Source organism: Panthera tigris, chromosome B4 (assembly GCF_018350195.1).
Source record: "Panthera tigris isolate Pti1 chromosome B4, P.tigris_Pti1_mat1.1, whole genome shotgun sequence".
Classification (NCBI taxonomy): Eukaryota; Metazoa; Chordata; class Mammalia; order Carnivora; family Felidae; genus Panthera; species Panthera tigris.
The window spans coordinates 122963429-122987301 of NC_056666.1; the positions used below are offsets into that span (position 1 = coordinate 122963429).

Consider the following 23873-nt stretch of genomic DNA (forward strand, 5'->3'; position numbering starts at 1 on the left):
TAGATACGTGGGTTCACAACTTTCAATTTTGTCCTTAGTCTTTTGCTCTAAAGTCATTAAACATACACACAACTTGGGTTTACAACTTTCAATTTTGTCACTAGTCTTTTGGTATAAAGGCATTAAACACACACACACACACACACACACACACACACACACACACACCCCACTACCATCTACTTAAGTTAGGACATGTTAGGACATGTTAACCCTCAACTCTCAGAATAAGGTACAGTTCTTTAAATTAAATATTTTAAGTTCTGTGAAAGCTCACTGCTTTGTCCCAACTTCCCCAGTATTGTTTCAGAGGCATACTTTATAGCACAAACATTTAAGAGTTTATGTTATGAGTTTCTCTGTGGCAGAGAAAAATATTAATACATAAATATTCATAAGCTCCTTTCCTTGTTTCCAGCCATCTTCCCCCTCCTTTCCCAAATTCTCTTTGATCATCTTGCAAAATTGGGATAATAAAAAAGTGAGAGGAAGAACTTGAGAAGCAGCAGCTGAAGGAATAGTGAGAATTCCTTTTTAAAACGGTAGAGAATCACTTCTCAAAAGAAAGTTTAGATAGATGAAAAGGTGGAGAGGCCTGCTTAGGATCGAGGGAGTTGGGGGAGAGGGGGACGATGCAGGCATAGGAGAGAACTTGAAAATAAGAGATGAGGAAAAAGGAATTTTAGGAAATCTGCCTGATGTTGTGTGTAGCCCCCTTTGGTACCTTCTCGAGAGTGTGAGGTAGAGATTTAAACTGCTTTCAGGGGCTCCTGGGTGGCTCAGTCGGTTAAGCAGCTGACTTCGGCTCGGGTCATGATCTCGCGGTCTGTGAGTTCGAGCCCCGTGTCGGGCTCTGTGCTGACTGCTCAGAGCCTGGAGCCTGTTTCGGATTCTGTGTCTCCCTCTCTCTGACCCTCCCCCGTTCATGCTCTGTCTCTCTCTGTCTCATAAATAAATAAACGTTAAAAAAAATTAAAAAAAAATAAACTGCTTTCAATAACATTTTTTGTCTTTTTCTGGAATTGTATCTCTTTGAGTGTGATTCGTTATAGGACGGGAATAATAAAGCGTCTCAGCCGTATTAGGATTATATATGAATGTGAGCAAAGGCAGTTTATTGTATAGTGGTTAGGGAAAAGGGCTCTGGAGTCAGAAGCCCTGCGTTTGAATCCCCGTCCCAATCCGCTTCTGCTGTGTGTCCGGGGACAATTACTTTACTTCTCTGTGCCCCATATCCCCATCCACGAAAAGGGAGACAGCAGTACCCACTGCACTGGATCGTTGGCAGAATCGTGAGTTCACACACGCAAGGAGGCAATTAGGACTGCGTTTGGCAACGGAAGACCCTCACACGTTATCCAGCAATAAAACAGGAACCTACAGTCTCCCACCTGCTGAAGCAACCCAGCCTTCCGCGGCTCACTGTTCCTAAACTTCTCGGCATGGGTACGGCCGCCAAACGCTCCAGTGCCTGATTCGCCGGTGCAGGCTCGGCTCCGACCTTCCCTCGGGGGTGCTCGGGGACGGCCGCTCGCTCGCGGGGCAGGCTGCCCGCCTCCTCCGGCGTTCGGGGGCATCCTCGACGCCCGGCGCCCCCGACGCGCGCCACCCGCCCGCGCAGGCAGACGTCCCTCTCGGCTCCCCGCGCTCGCGGCACTTGGAACCTCTACGCGAGCTTTCCTCCCCGTCGCGCTGTAAACTGTTCAGAGCCTGACTCGCCCGGGCATCCTAGATGCTCAATTAAAGTGGCCGTAAAAGCAAACGCTGTACTTTCTCCCGCTATACAAAACGGGGGGGAGGGGACCCTGTGCGAGGGCTGGGGGCGGGAGACTCGGTCGGGAGGAAATGTCTCTCCAGCCGGAGGCCCGTTGCCAAACGGGCTCCGCCGGGACACGTAGCCCGGAGGCGAGGGCGGGGCTCCCCGGCCGGGACCCCTCCGCGCCCCGCGGGCCTCCAGCCTGGCCCCGGGCGCCCGCGGTCACGTGACCCCCCACCCCCGGCGCACAGCTGGAGGCGGGTCCCCGCCCTCCCCCGGGAGCGGAGGCGCCGGAGCGGGCGCGGTGCATTGTGGGCAGAGGGGCGGGGGTTGGGAAGATGGCGGCTCCCAGCCTCCTCAACTGGAGGCGGGTTTCCTCCTTCACGGGGCCGGTCCCCCGCGCCCGGCACGGACACCGGGCCGTGGCTATCCGGGAGCTGATGATCATCTTTGGAGGGGGCAACGAGGGCATCGCGGACGAGCTGCACGTCTACAACACGGGTAGGCGCGGCGGCAACTCTACGGCCCCGCCTGTGGGAGCCACGGAGGGGGAGGGGAGGCGAGGCGGCGGCCGCGGCCCTGACAGCTGTCACCGCCGGGTCACTGCCTCCTCGGGCGGGCTGCGGGGAGCGCGGCTCGGCCGGGCGGGTCCGGGTTCCTCAGCGTCCCGGGCGGCAGCTCCGTTTTCCCGGGGCCCCGCGGGGCGGAACCGGGCCCTGAGCGGGGCGCGCCGGCCCTCAGGCAGGCGGTCCGGGACCTCCTCCCCCCCCTCCCACCCCCCCGCGCCCCAGCCCTGCTGGCGGACGTAGGCGAGAGAGAGACAGACAGAGAGAGAGAGAGGCCGTTTTCACCCGCCGGGGCCTCTTCCCGGAGTCTCGCCCACTCCGGGGGTCCGAGATCCCTCCCCTGTCAAAAACCAAAACCAACTCCAAACCGAAGCTGCGCCGGGCCCCTCTCGTCGTTGCCTGCGGTCTTTCCTTAGGAGGGAGAGAGGCGGGGCGGGGCGGGGGGCGAGCAGGGAAAGCGAGAGGCGTTCTGGTGCTCCCCCCCCGAATACAGCCCCGCATCTGGCCGGTGGCAGTCGGGGTTTTTGCCCCGCGGGTCCCCCTGCGCGCAGGCGGGGGAGCGGCCGGTGGCTGAGCAGGGCGCCCGGCTCCCACAGTGGGGCGTGCTTGCTCAAGTTCAGCTGTGCAGCGCTCCGGAAGAAGACTGTCAGCTGGAGCGCCGCTGCGACTCACCAGTGCCCCTGGCCGAGGGCCCCGGGGGTAGATAGGAGGGCGGCGTTCCGTTTCCCCCGCCGTGGAAACGCGCCCGCTGTAGCGCAGGAGCTGTTTCCTCGGTGTGAGGCTGATTGCTGAATTGGGGGTCTATGTCACGATCAACGACTCGGACCAAATAACTTAGTCATAGCGGTGAATACAGTAGTGGCGTAGGGGATAGGGGACATTTTATTTTACTTTTTCACCCCCCCCCCCCCGCACTCCACTATTTAGTTAAAAAGTTATTTGACAGTTTGGTGTAGTGTAGAAATCCTGGCTTTGGAAGGTGACACCTGGTTTGAATTTTGCTCTGCCGGGTGCCCAGGATCAGCGCTAAAGTCACCAAACTTAAATAGCCGATTTTCACTGGTAGAATGGAGATGATGATACCAAGCAAGGTTTGGGGAAGAATTAATGACATCGATCAGGGTTTCTCCAACAGCAGCATGTGGCCGTTTTGAACCGGAGGAATTAGTTGTTGGAAGAGCTTGCACGGACCTTGTAAGATGTTTGGCAGCGTCTCTGGGCCCTTCCCACTAGTGGCCAGTAAGCATCTCTCCTCTCCCTCTCCAGTAAGGCAACCGCAAAGTTATGTTGTTCTCCTGGGGGCAGAGTCATCCCCAGCTAAGAGCCACTGATCTAGAAGATACATATAAAGTACACACCCATAGTTTGTGACAACAGTGTATTATAATCGGTCTTAATTTTATTTTGGCAACTAGTTACAAATCAGTGGTTCCTACCAGCGGTTAGAGGAGACATCCCTCCAGGTTGCGCTGCCCACGGATTTGTCTGTGATGGTACCAGAATATTAGTGTTCGGGGGAATGGTTGAATATGGAAGATACAGCAATGAGTTGTATGAGTTGCAAGTAAGTGTATTTAAAATTTATCTCAATCTGCAGCTTTAATAATGATCTTGCTCTTCATTCTTTGAAAGATTGTGAAATATTTCATTAATGTATTTGAAATAGTGTGAACTTCACATTTTAGAGCTTCAAAGAAAATGTTTCCACTTCACTAAAAAGCCAAAGTTTCTAACAGGAGTCTTTTTTCCAATACTCAGTGTAACATTTGTAACATAAAGATATGTTACTTAACATCAATTGTACATGTTACATGTTTGGGTTTTTGTATCTTAGTGTCATAGTTCTTCAATTTTAGCAGCAACAGAAGCATCTGGAGGGCTTGTGAAAACACAGATTGCTGGGCCCTGCTCCCAGAGTTTCTGAATCAGTATTGTCTGATGTGAGGCCTCCCCCCTTGAATTCTTACCAAGTTCCCCTGTGCTGCTGCTGGTCCCCAGACCATATTTTGAAAACCTCTGCTCAGTTATAGAAATTGTTACCATTACACTTATAATCACTTTTCCCCCTGGCAGTATATGTGCACATGCTCACAGACGCGCGCGCGCGCACACACACACACACACACACACACACAAGACAGTTTCTTATGTCCTTTTATGTTTGATTCTCCTAAACCGCACTCAGAGCCCTCTCTGACAGCCCTTAATTGACTTTTATTTCCAAACTGTGCATGTGTTCACAGGGCTATTATCATGAGGGCATCTGGTAATTGACAGATGTGGGTGAATTATACCTATTTATGAGCAAATCATTTTAGATAAATAGAGCATCCATGGCCAGAGTATAAGTTTTGGAGTTTGGTTTGTTAAGTGACCTTTATGCATACTTAAAGGTTGAAATATATACTAATTTCAGAAAGTAAGAATGTATAAATTACGTTTAATCTTTTTTTTTTAATTTTTTTTTTTTAACATTTATTTATTTTTGGGAAAGAGAATGACAGAGCATGAACGGGGGAAGGGCAGAGAGAGAGGGAGACACAGAATCGGAAGCAGGCTCCAGGCTCTGAGCCATCAGCCCAGAGCCCGACGTGAGGCTAGAACTCACGGACCGTGAGATCGTGACCTGAGCTGAAGTTGGACGCCCAACCGACTGAGCCACCCAGGCGCCCCAAATTACGTTTACTCTTAAAGCTATATATATTTAATTTTTCATTTGGAAAATATTTTGAAACTGTTAGCGTTTGAGTTATTATCATGTTTACTATTAGGTTGCTGTTGAGAAAAGCTGTGAATATGGAGGAGTAGACTGAATTTCCATTGCAGTGTTTATTTTAGTTCCAGAAGTTGTCTGCTTACTTGTCATTTGTCCCCAGGATAGCTTATTGGAGCCTTCTAATTGGATTTCAATTAAAATGTATTGGTATGGTGTTATACTATTGACAATATAGGAATGTTTTCCTGATTTTGCCTGATTGTATTTATGCTCTTTTTTAGGCAAGTCGTTGGTTATGGAAAAAAGTGAAACCCCACCCCCCTTCTTCTGGTTTACCTCCTTGTCCCCGGCTTGGACATAGCTTCTCTTTATATGGTAACAAATGCTATTTGTTTGGTGGTCTGGCAAATGAAAGTGAAGACTCAAACAATAATGTTCCCAGGTATGCTGATTCTTTTTCAGACCAAATGTTTGTTTTATGACTTTTAAGAACATTTAGTTTCTTTCATTTTTAATTACTAAAAGGGATGAAGCTTAGCCTTTTGCATTTGAACCTAACAGTGAACAAATTTGGGTGCACTTATATTTTCCGTAGTCCCTGGAGTATGTATCTGTTTTCAAAACTATGCCTTTTCTAATCAGAAATCATCTTATTAAATGATACTAATATAACTGCTTATAGCAGCATATTTGTATGTTTTGAGTCATGATGTATTTTAGTTGTCATAAACGATAATAAAAAGTAACAAATGGTTATTTTCAAATTAAATGTCTCTAGGAATTTGGTGACAAAAAATTTCACTACAAGATGAAGGCCATCATATCCATTTTTCATACAGGAAGCCATTAAGGTGGTTCATACAAGCAAATACTTTTTGAACCAATCCTCTCCTCTTTTCTCCAAACAGAACTATCACTACCTCTTTTCTTTTTTGATCACGTTGTCATAGCACTCAGGATTTGGAGATTTAGAGTCCAAAAGACTGTTTTCTGATTCACTGCTTACCATGTGTGTCCTTTAGTGGAAGTAATCTAACCCTGTTTTCCTTGACTGTGAAATGGGACTGATTAAATACTTAACATTTCAGTGTCATTATAATGGCTAAATAAGATTGTTGGCATCAATCTTTCAATAAGATTGACACTTTCAGGTTGTCATCAGCATAGTATCTACATTACATTGATGTTAGAGGCTTAGCTTTTTTGGTTTTTCAAACTTTAAAAAATAACATATACTAAAACATCACAGAAAACTTGGAAACTGGAGAAAGGAAGAAAAATTTATTCTACCATACTAATCCAGATACTTCTACTTCTAGCACATGTCTTTTTCATTTTTAAGTTAAATAGATGTTTTTAGTTATAGACTTGTAAAAATTCAAGAAGTTAGAAAATATATGAAGTTCTTTCTCTCAACAACACTGTCCTCCAACAGAGGCAAACATAATTCAAGTTGATGTGCATCTTTTAGAATCTTTTTCTTGTAACATTTATTAGTCAGCTTTTTTTTTTTTTAGGTTATATTGTATATATTATATATAATGGGCATGCCTCTCAAGTTTATGCAGCTTGAAGGAGCAAATAGACACAATGCTTTTTAAAGCCTCTGGTTAAAGCAGATTCATTTCTGTTCACATTCTGTTAGTCAGCGATCCAGAACTGTGTGTTCTGTGCTTGGCATTTTTGTTGAAAATCAATTAACCATAACTGTAAGGATTTATTTATGGACTCTCCATTCTGTTCTCTTGATCTATATGTCTAGCCTAATGCTGGTACCACACTGTTTTGATTACTATAGCTTTGTAGTAAGTTTTGAAATTGGAAGATATAAGTTCTCAGATTTTATTACGCTTTTTCAAGAGAGTTTTGGCTATTCTGGGTCCTTTGCATTTCTATTTAAATTTAGGATCAGCTTGCCAATTTCTGCAACAAGATCTGCTGGAATTTGGTAGGTACTGTGTGAAAAATATAGATAAAATTATGGAGAATTACTATCTTCTTAATATTGAGTCTTCCAACCCAGGAACCTGGAATGTCTCTCCATTTATTTAGATCTTCTTTAATTTCTCCCAGCAATATTTTGAGGTTTTAAATGTGTGTGTCTTGTTCTGATCTTATTAAATTTATTCCTAATTTTTTTATTCTTTTCAATGACGTGAATAGATTTGGTTTCTTAATTTTATTTTTGGATTGTTTATTGCTAGTGTATAGAAATATAATTGGTTTATTGCTAATATATAGAAACACAGTTGCTGTCTGTATATTGAGTTTGTATTCTGTGACCTTGCCAAATTCATTTGTTTTTTCTATGTATGTATGTATGTATTTTGTTTATTTATTTATATACTTTTGAGAGAGAGAGCATGCAAGCAGGGGAGGGGCAGAGAGAGGAAAAGAGAGAATCCTAAGCAGGCTCCACACCCAGCAACATGGAACCCAATGCAGGGCTCAGTTTCACCACTGTGAGATCATGGCCTGAGCTTAAATCAAGAGTCAGACACTTACCTGACTCAGCCACTCAGGCTCCCCTCATTTGTCATTTCTAATTATACCTCTGTGGATTTCAGTTTTATTATTATTATTATTATTATTATCGATTCTTTGGAGCTCTTTATATATTTTGTTCTTACGTTCCAAATGTTTTTTCCATGTCTTTTGTCTACCTTTTTGTTTTTAAAGAGTTTCATTTTTGTCTTATCAGGTTTGACAGTATTTTTTTATTGCTTTCTGGGATTTTTTTTTTCCTTGCTTAGGAGTTTCTCCTATGCCAAAATTATTTTTCTATATTTTCTATAATGTCTAGTACATTCTGTATTTTTCTGATATATTCACAGATTTATTCTTTATGTTTCAAATATTTATAGATTTAGAATATACTTTTATGACTAGTATGAAGATTTTTACTTTTCCTTCCTAATGGATTTCTAATTCTCCCACCACCATTTATTAAATAAGCCATTTTTTTCCTCACTGATTTGAAGTCCTATCTCTGTCATATCTTAATCCTCATTTAAATGGGTCTTTTTCTAAATTCTCTAGACTAGGGGTTACAAACTACACTGTATGGGCCAAATTTGGCCTGCTATCTTTCTTTGTTAATAAAGTTTTATTGGAACACAGCCATGCCGATTCATTTGCATCAGCAATCTCTGGCTGCTTTCATATTAAAAGAGCTAAGTTGAGTAGTTGTGACAGACCTGAAGGCCTCCATAACCTAAAATATTTACTGTCTGACTTTTTACAGAAAAGGTTTGCCAACTCTTATTCAAGACTGTATTCTGTTTCATTAGTATATTTACCCTTTATCATTACTTGTGATCTTTGCTGTAGGTTTCTAGTATTTGCCTTTGGTGAGGTTAAAGAAAAAAATTTTTTTTAATTTCTAGTTTGCTAATTGGTTTTTTTTCTCTCCTTTTAACCAAAAATGGATGTCTGGATTCATTTCAGACATGGAAATGAACTTACTGATTTTTCCTTTAATCCATTAATTTTGTTAATTATATTGTTAGGTTCTGAAATGAGTCATCTTTTTATTTGTAGTTAACCCCCAGTTCGTTGCATTACAGTGTTCTTTTCATACTTTGCTGAATTCACTTTGCTAACATTCATTTATATTATCTGTATTCACTGGTGATTTTTCCTATAGTGTTTTTATTTGGGGTAGTGAGATCCTGTTCTAATCTGATTTGAGTAGCAGGGTTCTGTTATTCCTGGGAACATAACCAGGGCTGTGTTTTGAGGTTATGGGAAGCTCTCCATTTTTTATTATGCTTAAATAGCATAATTTCTTGAATATTTAGTAGAAATTTCCCATAATTGAGATTGGTACAGTTTAGGAAGATGATCGTTGACTTCTTTTTCAAATATCTCTTATAGTTATTGATCTATTTAGATGTTCTACTTTCTCTTGAGTCACTTGGTAATTTATGTTTTCCCTGAAAAATCACCCATTTCATTTAGATTTTTATATTTATTGATAAAAACTGTAAGACAATTCTCTGTATCTCTTTGAAATCTCTATATCTGCTCTTTTCTCATTTTTAAATGCATGTGTTTTCTTTTCTTAACCAGACTCGCTAGTGGTTTGTTATATTACTTGTTTTCAAAGAACCACTTTTTAGTTTTACTATTTTTCTTTTTCATTTATTTTCTTTAACTGTATTCCATTTCTTTACATTTTTCCTTTTTTCTAACTTCTTTTAAACTTTTAATAGTTTGGATGCCTTTTCTAATTTTTTTCTAACTTCTAGTAATTTGAATGATTATTGATTTATTTTCAAATAAATGCTACATATTTTTCTCTGGTTATGGCTTTGGCCATATTCCATAGGTTTTGGTATATAGTGCTCTTATTGTCATTAATTTTAATGTTTTTTTTACATTTTAAAAAATGTTTATTTATTTATTTTTGAGAGAGAGGGGGGCAGAGAGAGGGAGAGAATCCCAAACAGGCTTCACACTCAGTAGAGAGCCCAGTGTGGGGCTTGTGCTCATGAACTGTGAGATCATGACCTTAGCTGAAATCAAGAATTGGACGCTTAACCAGGCGCCCCTATTTTCTCTTTAACCCAAAAGTAATTTGACATAAAAGTTTAGTTTCCAAATGGAAACTTTTGTTATTGTTGCTAATACCTAGTTTTATTATATTGTGATAAAAATATGTGGTATATGGGGTTTTTCCTTCTTGGAGATTGTCTTTGTGGTGTATGTGGTATATGTGATTGTTCCGTAGGAACTCATAAAGATTGTAAGTTCTTGACTGTTTGGGGATTAGGTTCTTTTTTAAAAAAATTTTTTTTTAATGTTTGTTAAACATCTCTTTTTTGAGAGAGACAGAGACAGAATGAGAGTGGGTTAGGGGCAGAGAGAGAGGGAGACACAGAATCTGAAGCAGGCTCCAGGCTCTGAGCTGTCAGCACAGAGCCCTACGCGGGGCTCAAACTCACGAGCCGTGAGATCATGACCTGAGCCAAAGTCGGACGCCCAACCGACTGAGCCACCCAGGGGCCCCGGGGACTAGGTTCTTCATTAAATCAATGTTTTAAATTATTACTCTAAGCTCTTTTGTTTTGTGAGTCTAGGTCAGATCAACTTCTGAATGACATGTTAAAATCTCCCAGTGTGATTGTGCATTTGTGGTTTGTTCCTTGTATATGTAATTTTCAGCCTGTGTGTATTATTTTGTGGTAGACTTACCTTTTTTAAATAGGATTAACAACCAGTATGAGCTGGTACAGCATACTGGCTGGTACCCATTCAGATCTGTGTAAGTCTATGCCACATCACTTGTTAATTTTAATATTATCATTGCTGTTACTTGCTTATAGCTGGATTTAGGGTTCTTTTATTTTGTTTCCCCTACACGCTTCCTGCCCCCAAGAGACTTTGTCTCTTAATAGGGAAGTCTTTTCCTACTTTTGTTATTTTATGTTTTCCATCTATTCTGCTTATTGTTGCTTCTCTACCTCCAGCTCCCTACCTTTTCCTGCCTTTGCAAGATTTTTAAAAATTGTAATGAGGTTGAACATTTGTGTATGTGTTTGTATATGTGTTTCTGTGTGTGTATACATATACATTTATACAGTTTTTATTTCTCATTCTGTGAACTGTCAGTTTATATCCTTTTGTTTGTGTCTATTGTGTGATTAGTTATAATATTGGTCTTTTTTTTTTTTTTAATTTTTTTTTTTTAACGTTTATTTATTTTTGAGACAGAGAGAGACAGAGCATGAACGGGGGAGGGGCAGAGAGAGGGAGACATAGAATCGGAAGCAGGCTCCAGGCTCTGAGCCATTGGCCCAGAGCCCGACGCGGGGCTTGAACTCACGGAGTGTGAGATCGTGACCTGAGCTGAAGTCGGACGCTTAACCGACTGAGCCACCCAGGCGCCCCAGTTATAATATTGGTCTTGTAGGAGCTTTTTACATTAGGAAAATTTTATCTTTTTTGGTGATGTGTACCAAATTTCTTTTTATAGTTTGTCTTTCTTTTGACATTGTTTTGTATTGTAGTGTTTTTTTTCCCCTAACCATCTTATTAACTGTTTTCCATAGACTGACACTGCTTTGCTTGTTTTTCCTTTTCCTTACTTTTTCTTGATGTACTGTTTTCTTCTTTCCTCTTAATGATTTGAAAGTTATATGTGCTAATTCTGTGCTTCTGTTGTTCAGAAATTATTACACACATTTAAACTGAAAAGATCTTGTCATCTTTGAGAGTAGATTACTGTCTTTACCTTCTTTTACTTACCCTTATTTTCCCATATGTTCCATGTATTTTTGAATCTTATTCCAGATTATAATACTGTTAAGAAATTAATTATTTGGTTAGTCTTACTGTTTGCTTAGACCTCACAACCACACTTATAAACATAAATTTAAATGTGATTATAAATCACTGATTTCTTTGTACTGCCATTTCTCTTATTCAGCGTATTCTTTCTTGGATTTCTTTCATTTCTTTCATTTTTCTGAAATGGCATCTAGTGTCATTTTTTCCCCCAAAACAATTATATAGCTACACGTTGAAGTTTTATATGTCCTAAAGTGTTTTAATTTTGCCCTCATATTTGAGTAATAATTTGATAGGAAATATATTCCTATAAAAGTCATTTTACTCAAAACATTGAAAACATCAGTGTCACGCATGAGAAGTTTCATGCCAGTTTCTAGAGTTAAAAAAAAAAAAAAAAAGCTATGCAGGGCATTGCTATGACATTATAGAGTGAAAATTTTAAAAGAAAAAAGTTACAAAGCAACATTTGTAGTATGTCTCATTTATGCATATGTGGATATCCATGTAGAAAGGGGGGTCAGAAAGGGTATTTACTGGTGCACCTATGTGGCTCAATTGATCGAGCTTCCAGCTGTTGATTTTGGCTCAAGTCATGATCCCAGGGTCATGGGATTGAACTCCCCGGGCTCTGTGCTGAGTGTGGAGCCTGCTTAAGATTCTCTGTCTCTCCCTCTGCCCCACTCCCCCACTCACGCTTTCTCTCTCAAGTTAAAAAAACAAAAGGGGTATTTACCAATTATTGTCAACAGTGATTGTCTTGGTTATCTAGTAACATGTAATAAACCCCCAAAAAGTTTGTGATGCAAAATAACGTTATGCTCAGGGATTCTGTGCATCAGGAATTAAGACAGGACACAACAGTGATGGCTAGACCCTGAGATGGGAAGGCTTGAATGGTTACTCCCACATCTGATGCCTCAATGGAAATGGCTGAAGGATGGACTGAACTGGGGCCATCATGCTGCATGCCTATGTATGCTGCTTCAGATTTGTGTTAGTTGGACTTACCTGATGCTTCAGGATTCCAAGAACAAGTATTTTAAATTTTTTTTTTTTAATTTATTTAGTTTAGAGACAGAGAGAGACAGAGCATGAACAGGGGAGGGGCAGAGAGAGAGGGAGACACAGAATCTGAAACAGGCTCCAGGCTCTGAGCTGTCAGCACAGAGCCTGACGCGGGGCTCGAACTCACAGACCGTGAGATCATAACCTGAGCCGAAGTCAGACGCTTAACCGACCAAGCCACCCAGGGGCCCCAAGAACAAGTATTTTATAGTGACTTCTGAGGCTTGGTCACAGCCTCAGAACCAAGGCTTGGCTGTGACCAAGCCTCAGAAGTCACATAGTGTCATATCACCACACTCTAGTTGAAGCAGTCACAAGCTTGCCTGGAATTGAGGGTGAGGACAGACATACCTACCTCCTGAATGGAAGTGTCAGAGGATTTGTGGCTATGTTTTCAAACCATCACAGTTGTTGTCTTGGATGTGAGTGTTGGTTAAATGATGGCAGGAATTTTTTTAATCTCTTCTGTTTGCTGCTGATCCCCGCAAGAGTACCTGGTGCATGGTAGTTTTTGATAAATACGTGGTGAATAAATGAGGAAGGGGTTTTTGCTCTCCTAATGCCTTTCTGTACTAAATGAATGTTTCATAGTAAGCATATCTTATCTTTATAAATAGAAACAAAAATCAAATAGAAGATATATGTTCTGTTAATGTTTTAATATTATTTCATGATATCCTAGATATTTAAATGATTTCTATGAGTTGGAGCTACAGCACGGTTCTGGTGTTGTGGGTTGGAGCATTCCAGTGACTAAAGGGATTGTGCCTTCTCCAAGAGAATCCCACACAGCTGTGATATATTGCAAGAAAGATTCTGGAAGTCCTAAAATGTATGTCTTTGGTGGAATGTGTGGTGCTCGCCTGGATGATCTATGGCAACTTGACTTAGGTAAGCTTACCTTGATTCAGACTCAGGAAGTGGTTTTGATTGATAAAGGAAAATGTAAAAATTCTTTGAAAAATATTTTCGTTAAAGTATTTATCGAGTCACACTTACGTTTATAGAAGGCACGTGTAGCCAGCTCTGGAACAGGTGAGATGTGACGTGAGTGGTTGCTGATCAATAAAGTTAAACAAATGAATGTTTGGTTTATGGCCGTAACTCTCCTGTGTTCCTTATAAGTAGGGTCGCCATATGTCCTGGTTTGTCTAAGGTGACTGATTAATGCTTATTGTCCCATGTAACTATCAGTAGTACCAATTACCACTCTGTAAAATGTCCCAGTTGGGGATGATCAAATTTATATGGTTACTCTGTCTACAGAAAATGTAGCATTAGTAATGTTATTACTGGTCAGTGAAAAACCCTGGGCTAGCTAGCTCTTTTTAAAAGGATCCTAGGAATGAAGTGATTGGGAGGTAGGTGTGCCTCTCACTTTTGACTGTCTTCTACACAATGTGCTCTTACTTAAAATGTGAAAATCTCTAATTTGGTTTTCATTCAAAATTGGTGGCACCCTAAATACACCTCTGTATTTCAAACACTAACGTTCAAGTATAAATAGATTACTATAATTAGCTATTTATGTTGGCTGTAAATGCTCATTTTAAGATGAAATTCAAGTAATGGTTTTGAAAGAGTTTTGCTTCTTTTTGGTAAGTCCTTTTTTATTTTTGAAGATTCTGCAAGTTGAGATAATTTGCTATTATTAGACCAAATTGCTAATATACTTAATTTTTACTTCTAGAAACGATGTCGTGGTCAAAACCAGAAACTAAAGGGACGGTGCCACTTCCACGAAGCCTTCACACAGCCAGTGTTATAGGAAACAAGTATGGTGGTGGTTTCTGGTTTTTTTGTTTTTCACTTTTTTTTAACCAACTTAAGAAAGACACACACAGGGAAGAGTGGTGCTACCAAGTTCTTAGGAATAGATTATTGAATTTAATAGTGTTTGATTGTTTCCTGAAGCAAAAATAATAAGCCTACAGAGGCTAAAATACTTCAGCATTTTCTTGTCATGCTGCCTCTTATACTTGTGTGCATTCCTCACAGTGCTTTCCTTGCACAGAGTACATTTACTTAAGTCTGAGGCACAGGCATCCTGATCTGTTCTCTGTTGCCAGGTTTGACACACCTAACTCAGTGTTTCGTTGTACTTATTTTTGGTAGTACTTGACTTATACTCAGGTATGTACTCAGAATGTACACTCACTGGTTAAACTTTGGATAGAGTTATGGTTAGACCGTAAACTCTGTAACCAGATGCCTGAATTCACGTCTCCAGTTTTGGTACTTGTTCTGTATGACCTGGGGCAAGGAAATTTAATCTGTCTATACCTCAGTTTCCTTACATATAAAATACAGTCAATAATAAAACCTACTTCACGAGGTTGCCTTCAGGATTAAATGGATTAATACATATGAAATGCTCCAAACAGTGCCTGCTACATAAGGAGTACGCCATAAAGGTTAGCTATTACTATCATCAGCAAGTTCCCTTACTTGTGCATTATTGTGTAAATAGAATTTAATTAAGTATTTTCTTGTGTAGGGACTTTACCTTAAAAGTAATGTTTTAGGAAACAGCTACAACCTCATTAGTTCCTTTTAAAAAATAGCCATAAACAAAATCTGATAGGTACATTTTAAAAAATCTCAGAACCCTTTTATAAAATGTGGTTTTCCACTGGAACTCTAATATAGAAAATAGGTATAAAATAGAGCTTCTCCATGGGGCGCCTGGGTGGCTCAGTCGGTTGAGCGGCCGACTTCGCTCAGGTCATGATCTCGCGGTCCGTGAGTTCGAGCCCCGCGTCAGGCTCTGTGCTGACAGCTCAGAGCCTGGAGCCTGTTTCAGATTCTGTGTCTCCCTTTCTCTGACCCTCCCCCGTTCATGCTCTGTCTCTCTCTGTCTCAAAAATAAATAAACGTTAAAAAAAAAATGTTAAAAAAAAAAAATAGAGCTTCTCCAGTTGGCATGCTGTCACATCGGCCCTAAGCTCTGCCTGATGAGCCTTTCTCCTTCAAGCAGTCATTAGGCATGTCTCAAGAACCTTTAGGGGCCCGAGGGACATAGTTAAAGGGTTTTTGTGTTTTGTTTTGTCTTCATGTTTATTTATTTATTTTGAGAGAGAAAGAGAGGGAGAGAGAATCCCAAGCAGGCAGGCTCCTGCGGGGAGCTCGATCTCACAAACCATGAGATTGTGACCTGAGCCGAAATCAAGAGTCAGATGCTTAACTGACAGAACCACCAGGTGCCCCAAAAGTTTTTTATTTGAGTGATATCAGTGACCAAAGTTATAAGAAACTTAATCTTCTTTGGTTACTGTATGCATACAACTCTAAATTTGACTTTGGATATCATAGATCATTTGACTGTCTTTCTGAGTGAGGTTCACTCATTATAAATAGTATTGATTTTCAAATGTATTAGAATTGAAATATTTTCCACTTAAGTAACTTGCCAGAGACAAATAATTTGATTCTGTATTGCTTCATAGAATTGTAAACTCTTCAGAGAAGATTGCTTTATTCATTATCTTATTCCCATTACCTTGACCATAATAAGTGAGTTAATAGTCCTGAAGCTTTGAGTAAACAAGTAAGTTTAAGTCTATTCTTAGCATTGAAAATCTAAAAAGAAAAAAAAAGTAAAGCTCTAGAAAAAAAAGTCAGCCACTTTATGTTCTCTCTTTTTGTTGTTCAGGATGTACATTTTTGGTGGATGGGTTCCACATAAGGGGGAGAATATTGAGACTTCACCTCATGATTGTGAATGGAGATGTACTAGTTCATTTTCTTATCTAAATCTGGGTAAGTCTTTTAAGAGCTACTTATTGAAATAAAATTTATTAATAAAAGAGTTCTTGTTACTTTGTTATTTAAGAGCAATACTGTAGTCATGGATATTGCTGTCTTGTAGATACAGCAGAATGGACCACCCTCGTATCGGATTCTCAGGAAGATAAAAAAAATTCAAGACCAAGACCACGAGCTGGACACTGTGCTGTAGCAATTGGCACTCGATTGTATTTTTGGAGTGGAAGAGATGGCTACAAAAAAGCACTGAATAGTCAAGTTTGCTGCAAGGATCTTTGGTATCTTGATACTGGTAGGTAAGAGTATTTAACGAATAGAATTTTCTTTTAGGTCAATAAATACCTGAGCACTGTCTGTCTCTTAAGACTTATTGTAAATGCCACTGCCTCTCTTTTCCATAATTAAAAATGAATGGAAGAAATATTACATTGGAGTAGATATTTCTCACTCCATGAGAGGTTTTTTTTAAGTTTATTTATTTATTTTGAGAGAGAGAGAATCCCAAGCAGGCTCTGCACTGACAGTGCAGAGGCCAGTGTGGGGCTCAAACCCACGAACCACGACATCATGACCTGAGCCGAAGTTGGATGTTCAACCAACTGAGCCACCCAGGTGCCCACGAGAGCCCCTCTCTTTGAGTGTGTAGACTCAAACCCACGAACCACGACATCATGACCTGAGCCGAAGTTGGATGTTCAACCAACTGAGCCACCCAGGTGCCCACGAGAGCCCCTCTCTTTGAGTGTGTAGACTCAAACCCACGAACCACGACATCATGACCTGAGCTGAAGTTGGATGTTCAACCAACTGAGCCACCCAGGTGCCCACGAGAGCCCCTCTCTTTGAGTGTGTAGACTGGGATATGGTGACTCCCTTCCAAAGCATAGAATATGGAAAGAGAAAAACAGTGGCTGTATGGAAACCTGGAAAACACCACCTTAATCAAGTAATCAGTGTTAATATCACTAGTGATAGTCATGTTAATATCATTTATCCCTGCTTCTCATATCATGTGATAAGAAGAAACTTCACCTTTGTATTACCCCAAAACCTATAACCCCACTCTGAGAGAACATATCAGATAAGCGCAAATTGAGGGACATTCTAGACATTCTACAGAATATGTGAACAATACTCTTAAATAAAAGTTTCAAAGTGATGAGGGGGGCTTTGAAAGCAATGAGTTGGACTCTTGATTTCATCTCAGGTCCTGATCTCATGGTTCATGAGATCAAGCCCTGCATAGGACTCTGTGCTGGCAGTGTGGAGCCTACTTCGGATTCTCTGTCTCCCTTTCTCTCTGCCCCTCCTCTGCTCTCTCTCTCTCTCTCTCTCTCAAACTGAATGGATATACACTTTAAAAAAAGTTTCAAAGTGATGAAAAACGAGGAAAGTGAGAAATAGTTACAAATTGGAGGAGACTAAGGAGATATGATGACTAAATGCAAGGTGGTACACCCTAGATTGGATTAAAACAAACAAAAATGTAAATAGAAAATTGGTGAAATCTGAGTGGTCTGTAGTTTAGTTAACATTATTATTCCAGTGTTAATTTCTTAATTTTGACAAATGTGTTAGCATTAGGGGAAACTGAGTAAAGATAAAGAATATATGGGCACTCTGCATTTTTTTTTTTTTTTGGTAAATCTAAAAGTATTCCAAAGTAAAACCATTTTTTAAAAAGTATTACAACACTACAAATTTATTAAATATGGAGCTCATCTATTTTTTAATAAATACTTATTGATTGATACTGTATACCAGGAATTGTTCTAAATTGTTCTAAATGCTGAGAAGTGAAATACTACAGCAGTGAAAGAGACTGATAATGTCCCTGATGTCAAAGAACTTATATTCTTAGAGAGTATGAGGGCAGGGGGGATGATGGGCACTAATCAAACAAATTAACAAAATCAGTTCCATTTCTGGTAAGCATGTGAAGACGGTAAGACCAGTGGGATAGTAATGGGAGGCACTGGAGTAAAGAGGGGTGGGGTTAAGTTTGGAGTGGGTAGTTAGAAAAGTATGAAATGGCATTTGGAATATAATCCAGATGGGGAGAAGATGCTATCCGTGGAAAAGGCTGGGGGAGCAACACTGTAGGAAGAGTGAACAGCAAGTACAAGGGCCCTGAAATGGGAATGCGTGGCTCGTTTGGGCCCAGTGAAAGAGGAGGGTGTAGGGATGGAGGTTAGAAAAGTGACCACAGGACAGATCTTGTAGGGCCTCAAACATCATGGTAGAGTTTAGATTGTTTATAAAGTACAATCTTTTGTACTTTATAGTTATTTATTAGTACTTTTAGTTATTTATTAGTTTGAAGGAGAGACGTGTCGTGATCTGATGTACATTTTGCAATGGCCACTGCAGTTGCGTGGAAAATAAATTGGAGGTGAGCAAAGGTGCACACAGTGAGGCAAGTTAGGAGGCTTTCACAGCAGTCAGAGAAGTCTTAGACTACGGTGGTGCCAGTGGAGATGCAGAGAAGTGGCTGAATTCAGGATATGTTTTGGAGTTCTTGTTGACAGAACTGGCTGATGAATTGGGGGTGGCATATGACAGAAAGGACAGGAGGATGAAGTTTTTAGCTTGAATAATTTGGTGGTATTTCCACTTACTGAGCTGGAGAAGACTGAGGAGAAAACTGGCTTGGGGAGAAAATTAAGAGTTCCATTTAGACCATGCTAAGTTTGAAATAAGGAGATCAAATAAGTAGTTGAGGAACAAAGAAGTCTGGAGGCCAGCGGAGAATCAGATTTGGAGATGATGTAATGTGCACTGTTATATGAGAAAAGCAGATTATAAAACATATCTATAATTCCAGGGTTTTTTTTAAGTGTATAAATAGAAAATTCTGGAAGGATACAATAGTATGCCAAAGTGTTATCTAAAAGATGAGGGACACCTGGGTGGCTCAGTCGGTTAACCATCTGACTTCGGCTCAGGTCATCATCTCACAGCTTATGAGTTCGAGCCCTGCATCAGGCTCTGTACTGACAGCTCAGAGACTGGAGCCTGTTCAGAGTCTGTGTTTCACTCTCTCTCTCTGCCCCTCCCCTCACTCGCACTCTGTTTCTGTCTCTCTTTCTCTCTCAAAAATAAATAAACATTGGGGCTCCTGGGTGGCTCAGTTGGTTGAGCATCCTACTTCAGCTCAGGTCATGATCTCGTGGTTTGTGAGTTTGAACCCCGCATCGGGCTCTGTGCGGACAGCTCAGAGCCTGGAGCCTGCTTCAGATTCGGTGTCTCCGTCTCTCTCTGCCCCTCCCTGACTTGTGCTCTTTCTTTCTCTCAAAAATAAACATTTTTAAAAAATTAAAAAAAAAATTAAGATAATTGATGGGGCACTTGGGTGGCTTAGTTGGTTAAGCATCCAACTCTTGGTTTCAGCTCAGGTCATAGATCTCACTGTTCATGAGTTCGAGTCCCGTATTGGACTCCATGCTGCTGGTGCGGAGCCTGCTTGGGATTCTCTCTCTCTTTGCCCCTCTGTCTCTCTCTCTCTTTCTCTCTCTCTCTTTCTCTCTCTCTCAATAAATAAATAAACTTTAAAAAAAGATAATTGATTTATGCTAAGTGAAATTAGTCAGAGAAAGACAAATATCATATGACTTCACTCATATGAGGACTTTAAGAGACAAAACAGATGAATATAGGGGAAGGGAAGCAAAAATAATATAAAAACCAAGAGGGGGACAAAACATAAGAGACTCTTTTTTTTTTTAAATCTTTTATTTAAAAAAAAAATTTTTTTTTTTAATGTTTGTTTTTGAGACAGACAGAGACAGAGCATGAATGGGGGAGGGTCAGAGAGAGAGGGAGACACAGAATCCGAAGCAGGCTCCAGGCTCTAGGCTCTAGGCTCTAGGCTCTGAGCTCTGAGCTGTCAGCACAGAGCCCGACGTGGGGCCTGAACTCACCGTGAGATCATGACCTGAGCTGAAGTTGGACGCTTAACCGACTGAGCCACCCACGCACCCCCATAAGAGACTCTTAAATACGGAGAACAAACAGAGGGTTACTGGAGGGATTGTGGGAGGGGGGATGGGCTAAATGGGTAAGGGGCATTAAGGAATCTACTCTTGAAATCATTGTTGCACTGTGTGCTAACTAATTTGGATGTAAATTTAAAAAAAATAAAAAAATATAATTGAAAAAATAATAAATTGAACAACAAAGTTTGAGACTAAATGCTTTGTATGGAAGAAGCACATACTAGCAAGCGGGAAAGAAATATAGAAAATCCAACTTACTGTTGCATCTTTGAAATTGGGAGTTATTACCTGAAGTCCAAGGATAAACTTCAATCCCTGAGATTGGAAGAAAAAATGTGTGTGTATAAATTTTTCTTGGTAGTGAATACATCACTTGAAGCAGATTGTCTAAGCGATCTGTGACTTTTAAAAGATTAAAAATTACTGGCTCTGAATGGCCAGTTTTTCCATAAACCTTAGACGGTGTCAATTTAAAAGTTATCATGGCTACTGTCATAAAGTTGGAATTTAGATTTTGCTTCTCTTCTTGATAAGTTGGCATGAATTTTGGGAACTGGGGAAATGAGGGCTCTTCATCTTGCTTTTTTTCACTTATAGTTAATCTTTGTGAATTTGATAGCATTTAAGAGTAAATAATGCCATAAGGCTTTTTATTAAAAATAGTCCTTTGCTCCCACCTTCCTCTCATTTTCCTTGCTTCACAAGCATCTGCTTTCAACTCTGTTAAACAATCCTTTTGGGATTTCCTTCCATATTTCCATATAACATTAATATATTACTTTGATTTTTTTCAGTTTAGGCATAAAATGATCACTTTCTACTATAACAGTTAAGGATTTATCTCTTCTTCCCACCATTCCTTGCTTCTCTGCTCTATACCTTTCCTACCCTCATTCTCTCAATATGGTTATGCAGCAATTTTGTTAGATGAGTAGTCATTGTTTACATTATGACCATATAAACACTGTTCACAGGTGAGCCATGCCATGGATTAATAATTGTCATTTTTGTTTGTCTTTGATTTGTATGTATTTACCACCAATTCAGTCCATACTCTTTAATTTGTTTAAATCTTCTCTCATTATGGTTAGATGCATCAGATATATTCTATCATATTTCATCATCTTGAAGAAATTTCTCCTGGGGCTCCTGGTCTGGGTGGCTCAGTCAGTTAAGCATCCAACTCTTGGTTTCGGCTCATGTCATGATCTCTCTGACCCTTCCCTGCTCGTGCTCGCTCTCTCTCTCTCTCTCTCTCTCTCACTCTCTCTCAGAATAAATAAATAAACTAAAAAAAGAAAAGACAAGAACCGTCTCCTGCTCCAATCTGGGATGGTTGGCATGGTTCTCCTGCTCCACAAATCGTGCACAGCTATCGTCCTGGAGTCTCCCTTCATCATCTTCCTGGAGATATCTTCTGCCTCTCACCTGTGCCAGATTCCCTGTTGCTAGTTCCTGTATTTTTCCCTTTCTTAGTTAACTTTTTCTTTTTTTGTGGAACGCATCCCAGGAAAAGAGTGCATAGGAGATAAATTTATTTTCAGATCTTGCATTGTCTGGAAATATATTCAGTCTTCCTTCCATTTAATTGGCTATTTGCAGGGAAATAGAATTCGACACTGGATGTCATTACCCTTCAGAATTTTGAAAGCATTGTTATATTGTATTTAAGCTTCTAGTGTTTTTGTTGAGAAACCCAAACCACTTCTGATTTTTGTTCCTTTTTTTTAAAATTTACATATTTATTTTGAGAGAGAGAGTGTATGCAACAGAGGCAGAGAGAGAGAGGGAGGGAGAGAATCCCAAGTAGGCTCTGCACTGTCAGTACAGAGCCCGATGCAGGCCTCGAACTCATTAACTGCAAGATCATGACCTGAGCCAAAACCAAGAGTCGAATGCTTAACCAACTAAGCCACCCAGGCACCCCTGATTTTTGTTTCTTTAAATGTGACCTTCCCCCTCACCTTTGATGGCTTTTGGGACTTTTGTCTCCATTATTCTTAAATTTCATGGTGATGTGCTTTGGTGCATCTATTTTTAACCCAGTGTGTTGAATACTCACTGGGCCCTTTTAGTCTGTAAACTCATGTTCTTCAGTTCTGGGAATTTTCTTGATTTATTTCATTGATGTGCACCCTTCTGTTTTCTCTATTTTCTCTTCATGTAAGCTTCTGTTGTGTAAGTAGTATACTTCTTGGACCTGTCTTCTTTTTGTTTCCTTATGTGGGTTGTCTTTAAGAAACATAAATAAACTGGGTTGTGAATAGGATCATGGAGGAATCTACATGGGGAATAGTTGAAGGAACTAGGCTTACTTATCCTCCAAATCATAGTCATCAGTTTTTTTCTGTAAAGGGTCAGATAGTAAATATTTTAGGCTTTGCAGGCCGCGTATGGTCTCTGTTATAACTATGTAACTCTGCTGCTGTAGAATGAAAACGGTCATAACTAATACATAAACAAATGAGCATGGCTGTGTTTCAACAAGACTTTAGTTACAAAAACAGGCATAGACTGGATCTAGCCCATAAGCCAGCCAGTTTGCTGACCCCTTCTCTAAAAGATACAAAAAAATAGATATCAGACATGTTCTATAATGATTAAAATATAGCTTATAGATATCAACTCACTAGGAGACTAAATTTTCTTATGTAACTGTCCAAAGATGGAATGTACTCCCTTAGGAATTGTGAGTTCCCTGAATTGGTAGGTAAACAAAAAGAGGACAAGGATGTTGTAGAAATAATCTCAGATCCTTCTTTCTAGTTCTAAAAGCCTATGATTGTTACTTGTTTTGGAAATGTTGTAATATTTTACATCAAAGTAGTTACCTGTTTGGGGTAGTACAAGTTTTGATAAAAGGGTATTAACTTCAAGAAGTTGTGTTTTCCCAAAATATCATGTCCAAATCATATTTGCTAACACTGACAGTATTTCTAACTTGTATGCTATTGGCTGAAAATTGGCTCGTTCAATTAAAAACTTACATAGGTAAAATAATGTAGCTCTAACTATAAAATACTTGGTGCCCTGCCCCCACTTCTAGGATTAAATATTTTTTTCTGATTCTGGTGATCACATGGCTTGGAATTTTTCTCTCTATTTGTATAAGGAATTAAATAAATAAGTAGGACCAGAACCCCAAACTGTTTTCATTTGACCTACTATAGCTACGTTTATCTGAATACATCTCCCTGTGGGTAACCAGGTGAAATACTCATTGCTGATGTTTTCAGAGCCCCAGGCCCACACAAATTGTACAAGCAAACTCTTGATACATTTGAAACTTAAAAGTATAATATCAATATTGTTCTTTAGAGAAACCGCCGGCACCATCACAAGTACAGCTGATCAAAGCCACTACCAACTCTTTCCACGTCAAATGGGATGAAGTGCCTACAGTTGAGGGCTATCTTTTGCAGCTGAATACAGACTTGCCACACCAAACTGCATCATCAGATTCCTCACTGGCACCAAATCTACAAGGTAACATAATTTTCACCTGGAAGCTTGCATGTTCAGATGCTTTTTTAAAAAGTGACTACAGGAAAGCCTGTGATTAGGCCTAGTTTTAAAAATGTTATGATGTGATGTTTTCTGCCTGGTTAATCAAATATGTTGCATTTCAGTTCCGAAACTTGCCTGTCTTCCCATCATGATGTGGTAGGTAGAACGCATAGACACATAGGATAGAATGTTTTTTCTGCAGTTCACTC

General features: G+C 40.2%; 1 protein-coding gene across 4 annotated transcripts in view; it reads left to right on the forward strand.

Moving 5' to 3' along the window:
- The first annotated feature begins 2080 nt into the window (after positions 1-2080).
- HCFC2 (host cell factor C2) overlaps positions 2081-23873 on the forward strand; it is a 49302-nt gene continuing 27509 nt past the window's right edge. For all 4 annotated transcript variants that reach the window (XR_006220192.1, XM_042993059.1, XM_042993060.1 and 1 more), the window contains exons 1-8: positions 2081-2257; positions 3738-3886; positions 5320-5480; positions 13080-13288; positions 14088-14172; positions 16050-16156; positions 16266-16454; positions 23476-23643. Coding sequence is in view for 3 of the 4 variants with exons in the window: in XM_042993059.1 (XP_042848993.1) it covers positions 2095-2257; positions 3738-3886; positions 5320-5480; positions 13080-13288; positions 14088-14172; positions 16050-16156; positions 16266-16454; positions 23476-23643 (1231 nt within the window). In the remaining variant the exon portion in view is untranslated. The remainder of the gene's footprint in view (positions 2258-3737; positions 3887-5319; positions 5481-13079; positions 13289-14087; positions 14173-16049; positions 16157-16265; positions 16455-23475; positions 23644-23873) is intronic.